At 30.9% G+C, this 7,054-nt stretch overlaps 1 protein-coding gene across 1 annotated transcript; it reads right to left on the bottom strand.

Moving 5' to 3' along the window:
- Positions 1-4,030: 4,030 nt before the first annotated feature.
- On the bottom strand, positions 4,031-4,558 carry LOC149150424 (uncharacterized). The gene has a single exon (XM_089442787.1). The coding sequence runs from the start codon at positions 4,556-4,558 to the stop codon at positions 4,031-4,033; it is 528 nt and encodes a 175-aa protein (XP_089298913.1).
- Positions 4,559-7,054: the final 2,496 nt, after the last annotated feature.

Here is a 7,054-nt window from a genome sequence, read left to right as displayed (position 1 = left end):
AGAAATATTTTTGGCATAATCTATTGGGAGACTAAGGTGAAAAGGAAGAATATAATGTGCAATGGATACTCATGAGATTTGATTGAATAGGTGAATCCAATATGGACTATTAAATTTCTTGTGGGTCAACAAAGGAAGTGTACAAAAGCAAACTTGTTAGCATTATTGTTGCAAGGGATAATCGTATGGATATGAGGGGGCGTTGAAGCTAGAAAGAAAGAGAAGATGCACAAGAAGTGCTGTGAAAACACACCTTGAATCCCAAGATTTAGTTCCTAATGAAATGTTTCTACTAAGAAACTACAAGTTGAGAACAGGTGTCTAGTGGTTCTTTGAATGGATCTTTGTAAGATCAGTTTTGAGAGCTAGGCTGATTAGAGACCATGTGGATCTTTTGAGTACAAATTATGGATCAACATGCACTTAGAATGAACATGTAGCTACATGACTGAGAGAATGTGGATGGAGTTAATGGTATTGATAACTAATGAAGGCTCCACCAACATGTTATGAAGAGATAGAGTAGTGTGTGAACATCCTAGAGTGTTTTCTCCAAGCCTATCCATAGGAAATAAGTATTCCCCAAGGTTGTTATAAGATAGATTGTTCATGCATACATGTAGCATGGTAGGCCTAGTAGCACATGATATCTCATCTTTTGGAATGAATCACTTGAACATGCACAAGTGTAGTAGGTGTGCTCATATGCTTGTTTAAGATCAGTTTGTTCTAAGACTTGTTATTCAACCATAAACCTTGTAGCATGGTGGTCCATGTAGTTATGTATGATCAAGTTGTGCAATGGACTAATTGAATTCATATCAACATAGATCCATTTAACTCCAAACCTATTATGCATTGAGAGATATCAAATCTACTTCACTTTATTTTTAACCTTGCTAGAATTTAAAAAAGCCATAAAGCTAACTAAATTATAAATTTATTTTAAATTATTATTAGTATTATTATTATTATTATTAATTACAAAAAATAATATATATATATATATATATATATATATATAAAGAAACCTTGGAATAAGATTTTTATCCATGGAGATTATATTTGAGATTGAATACATAATAGATTTTTTTGTGTGTTATAAATTAATTTTTAAGTTTTTATTAGAGCTAGTATCTAGGTCTAACTCCCTCACAAAGGGCCCAGGAATACGCTAGAGATGTGAGTTACTTGTTGTATGATAGATTAGTGTAGATATGTTTTCATGTGTGACTTTGTGGTGAGTTTCTCAAAATGTGTATCTTTGTGTTGTGGATGCATATAGGTTACAGAGAAATACTTCATATGGTCACTGTGAGAGAATTCATCTGTTTATCTATGCAAGAATTATGTCTACTACACAAGGCATGATCAAATTATAGCAATGACAACATCGATATAACATACAACTTTGCATGGGCATTCACATTAAGATTGTGGAGTTGTGTGTAGAGTTACGATCACATAACATAGTGAATTCGTTGAAGTATAGAAATGGTTGAACTCTCATTATCCATGTATCTATTCATTAAACCATCATATAGAATTAGTTGGGTAATTCAATATTTTGAGGACTATGAATGCTATCAAGGAGTGGAAACAATTCATTGTATGCCTATTTTTCATCAAAATGCATATTAGAGTATCATCTTTCACTAATAGCCAACAATTGCTAAAAAATCATGTCATGCTTTTTGTCAGTGAATTATTTTCAGTCAAAGAATAATTTTCCTGTGTGGTTTCGTGCAGCCAATTGTTGGCTTCTTCATGTGTTTTTTTTCTTTTCATCTCTGATAATAGACTTAAATAAACTTTTGGGAACTGATTCCCTTGACACGAGCGAGATAGTCATGATGGGTATGCACATGTGGGGACTTGCACAATTACATTCATAGTTGGAGAAGTGCCATTTATTTGATCTAATCGTAGGAAGGATGACTTAGCTCGAAATCACTTTTTCCGTCATTGGAAATCTCAAAACGTGAAGGGGAACTAGCATAGCTCGAATGTTCCATAGGTTTAATTGTATTTTTTCATATAGAAGGTGTGTGTAGTCCTTATGTGTTCTTGATAGAGCATCCATTCATGGAAGGATGTTAGAGGAGCTATCAGTGGTCATTGTGTTTATTAATAGAAGAAAAATAGTTTTATTATGCATACTTTTGTAAAATGAAATATGGAGAACCAATCACATAGCATAGTAACATAATTTAAATAGGTGGTTGTTAGAGCTCATAAACCTGCGAACATATCACAAATTTGATTGTCTACAATCTGTTATGATTTGTGGTTCTTGATGCTCGAAAACCTAAGAATAATGACAACTGGTTTTATGATCCTTGCGTGTTAGTAAATTTGAGTAAAACAAGTGATTTCATAATATTGATGGTTGGATAATTTCATTATAAAAACTACTTTCCTAGATGACTAGATAGTACAATGTGCCCTGTCTGGATCTAATGAGAATTCGTTAATAAAATGATTCATTATTGAGTGTGCTTCTAATGGCTTGATGATAGTACGTTAATAATCTTAGATCCTACAATTACGTCAATGATGACCAGAAGCAATTAAACGTCAATGATGACCAGAAGCAATTGTATCTTAAATGGATAAGTGTTAGCTTGAAGTTGATGGTGGAAAAAGAGTGTAGCTTATGAAATTTCGGTGTGGATATCTTAAATGGATAAGTGTTAGCTTGAATTTGATGGTGGAAAAAGAGTGTAGCCTATGAAATTTCGGTGTGGGTAGGAATGCTGATGAAGACCAAACTTGACAAAAAAAATTATGAAATATGTTTATGTGACTCCAATATTTTTGTTTGTAATGTAAGCATTGAGAGAATGTGTTAGGATTAATGTTTACATTAACAGTTTGATTTGTTGGAGGTTGTTAATATATTCTCTCTACCTCTTTCTCCAATAAATATCAAAATTAGTTGGATCTTACTTCAACCATATAAATGTATTATATTTGAGATTGAATATAGAATAGATTTTGAGTGTATGTGAAAATTAATTTTTAAGTTTTATCATGGAGATTCTTAATTTATCAATAGACTTTGTTACAATACCATGGATCAATACCATGGCTTATCAATATCACATGCCCAAAATAGAAAGTTACTTCATAGATTATCAATACCATGAATTAATAATACCCATAGTAGAAAGTTACTTCACGAATTATCAATACCATGGATTAATAATACCAGGTGCCCAAATGATATCATGGATTAATAAGATATGCGTCAACTCAAATTTGAACATGAACGAAATCACACATTGCCCTGTGTTGTACAATATTCCTCTTGGCACAATAAGGAAGGATGATAGATGTCCTCATTTATTAGATTAGGGAGTTAAAAGTAAGATTTTAAGGTATAAAATGATTGATAAACTATGTCCTAGAAAAAATATGCTATAAAATTGGCAATTACAACAACTAATTATAAAATCTTTTTGGTATAAAATGTAGTAAAAGATGTATGAGCTTAATACGGCATTATGAGTTATGATCTGTGATTTGAGTTAGTTGTAGCTAGTTTTGAATCATAAACACCTTTTAGAATTATTTTTAAGTATAGCGTGATTAATAATGAAACTAGATAACGAGTTGCTTTTAAAATTTATTTAAAATTTTGTTAAGTTAAAGCATTTACAAATTATTTTTTTCCAAAAATTATAAAAAATATTTCAAGCTAAATAAAGACACAATAAATATAAATTCTAATTTTTTTTCTTTATAGATCTGAAAAATGATCTCTTTTTTTTTTCCCACTGGAAAAATCAGTGATTTTCATTAAGATTAGAAAATTACATATAGTAGATGCCGTTGGCATTGCAGTGATGTTCATACAAAATTCACCTCACAGGGTGATTGTATCAGAGCATATTACAAAATTGAGCTAGGTACATGCATATGTCTGGCTGTTTTAGCCTATTCGAGTTCACATAGGATCCATTTGCATACAAAAAATAACCATAGTTATGTACAGTTCCATCATGACAAAATATACTATCCATTACTGTCAGCTATCGGGACTGTTGTCCCTCTGTTCTCTCTGGTCTATGTATGGCCTGTGGTAGAACCTGCGTTCTTCAGTTCCTTTCTGCTCCACAATTAGCCATTCGCCTCTGGGAAGTATCGAGGCCTCTTTGGATAATTTGTCAGCCTCGCTGTTATGTTCTCTGTAAATGTGTAAACAAGAGAAACGATTAAATGCTGCTTTGAGTGTGAGAGCATCATATAATATATTGCTGAGTGTGTGTGCATGACATGTGGTGACATTATTGATCCAGTTAACGACCATCATTGAATCCCCAAAAATGTTGAGATTAGTATGCTGATGTGTTAAAGCAAAATGCAATAGATTCCGGATGGCAGAAAGCTCGGCAAAATTATTAGATCCTCTGCCGAATCCCATTTTTACAAGGTATCTGTGGTGTTCATTGATGTGCAGTACGAATCCACCTCCACATCCCGTTTGGTTTGCTACCCCGTCGAAGAAGGCCCACGGGGAATGATCTCTTCTTATTCTCTCCAAATAACAAATCATTTTATCCGTCTCCTATATTTATATCTTTGCAACTGGATTTTCAAAGGGTATTATATGTGACACCTCTCCTAAATTAAAAATATTTTATTTTCTTTTTATTTCAAAAGATATTTTATTCTCTTTTTATTTCAAAAATATTTTATCCTTTTTTATGATTTTATAGATCTTAAAAAGATTTATTCTTATAGTTGAAATCTAAATAACAATTTTTTTGGGTAAGCACTCATGGGGATTTGAACCATTGACCTATCACAAAGATACCTTAACAGTGCACCCATTCACCGTCAATCCAAAACCCCATAAACTAAAATAACAATTTATTCTATCTATATACTATATTTGTATTTAAAAATATATTTTCGTATTTTCTTTGCAATGGGATTTTCAAAAGATATTATATGTGATACCTATGCTAAATTAAAATTATTTTATTCTCTTCTCATTTCAAAAATATTTTATCATTTCTTTGTGATTGTATTTTGGAAACTATTTAATTCTTACCCTAAAAGGATTCTCTTCTTCCCTTTACAACTGGATTTTGAAAGGTCACCTTGTTTCAAATATATTTTATATATTCCTTATCATTAAATATTTTAACCTCTTCTTAAAAATATATTTTCCTTTATTCTTTACAACTGGATTTTGAGACATCACATTTAAGAGACGTACGTTTGTGATTATAAATAAATATCTTCGATTTTTATCGAATCTTTATCACTAAATTTTATTTAAATATCGTATTCTCTTCCTTACTAATAAATTTTAAAGTAGCTCATTTCGGAACAGAATTTCGATATTCCAAAGCCACACTTTTCTAAGCATCATCTCTTTTTATTGCAATTGTAAGAACCGGATTTTAAAAATATTTATCTATTCTTCATCATTGTATTCTGTGAAAATATTGTATACTCTCCATAAAAATATTCTCTTCTCCTCTTTACAGCTGGATTTTAAAATGACACCCAATTTCAAAAATATTTTATTTATTCTTTATGATTTAAAATGTTTTACTCTTTTATTATAATATATTTGGCTCTCTTCTTTACAACTGGATTTCCAAAGCATCTGACACGTTTGTAATTGTAAATAAAAACCTTCTTCTCACTCACTGAAATTTTAAAAAGTAGTCTATTTGTTATTTCAAAACTTGCGAACCATCATAGGATCTCAGGTCCTTTTTTATGGTAATCGATGCAATTTCACATATTTATCATAAAATTTATATCAAATAGTTTTTAAAATATATATATATATATTTTATAAAATTTATGTTTATTAGATTATAAAATACGAGTAGTTTTAAGTGTGACTTTGGAAAATTTTCTAATTTAATTTGTTTAAAATTTAATAAGGATTTATTGAAACTATAAAATTGACATTTTTCAAGATAGAAATGCCTTAGAAATTTTTGAAAATATTGAATACATATAGTAAAAAAAACTAATTTAAACGACACAACCATTTTATCTAGATCCCAACCAAAAACAAATAATTTTTTTTTTTAAATCTCACTTAAAAAACACTCCTATAAAATATATTTCATTTTTTCTATTTCATAATTATTATTATTTTTTTCACTTATTACTATATTTATGGGCCAAAATCTTAAGAAGCAATGTTTTGGAAAAATACCTAAACCAATAAGACGGAAATAAAACATATATGAAGATTATTATTAAAATCGGTGTTAGCCTCTCTCATAAAACAATAATAAATCCAAAAATAAATCAATTAATTAAATATTCCAAGTTAAGAATTTGTGCCTAACTCTTGGGTTGTTCCTCTAAGATAGGAGTTGGTTTAGGTAACTCCTATATTGGTGTGTGTCTGGTGAGAAATTATCTCAACCAAAGGAGAAATTATCTCAACCAAAAGTGTCTAAGATAGCACACACTATCTTGAGAACACTATCTCTCATCTATTTATTTGTAACACTATATTCAATTATTTTAATGAAGGAGAATGAGAGTGAGAATACCTGAAGAAGCATGAGGCTTCAGCTTTTTTCCACCAATATTTTGTGTCTGATTTTTATGTGTGTTTTTCTGTAATCTGTTTGAGTTAATTTCATTTTCAATATGTGGTATCAGAGCACACGGCCCACTCTTTGGGATCAAAAGGTTATCTCTTTGGGATCAAGAGAGTGAGAAGCTTTATTTGCAGTTGTGTTGTTGCTTGTAAGGAAGTGAATGCCTGTACGTGTTCAAAACAATGAACCCAACGTAATGAAGGGAACGAAGATGTTCATTACTTTCTCATGCGAGGGAATTGAGAATAGTACGAGGTTGTGGATGATAATGCGCGGAGAATGATTTATTTTTTGAATGGACAAAGGAGACTGCAAATCGAATTTAAGTGCACCGACTCCAAGAGTGACTAACAACCATGAGACCGATGAGGGGATGGTTAGTGCATTTCTCGTGAGGCCAGCATATGAATAAGCGTGAAGTTCTTATGGATCTGCATAATTGATACCAAGATTGTGTAATCTTGGAC

This window comes from Pinus tabuliformis, chromosome 9, assembly GCF_031772625.1.
Source record: "Pinus tabuliformis cultivar Carrire ecotype Pingquan chromosome 9, CPIR1, whole genome shotgun sequence".
In the NCBI taxonomy this organism is placed as follows: Eukaryota; Viridiplantae; Streptophyta; class Pinopsida; order Pinales; family Pinaceae; genus Pinus; species Pinus tabuliformis.
Note: the sequence above shows the minus strand (reverse complement) of the source record. Positions and strands in the feature narration are given on the sequence as shown.

Coding starts and splice junctions, on each gene's coding strand:
- LOC149150424 (XM_089442787.1), bottom strand. CDS start 4,558: ATGATTTGTTATTTGGAGAGAATAAGAAGAGATCATTCCCCGTGGGCC.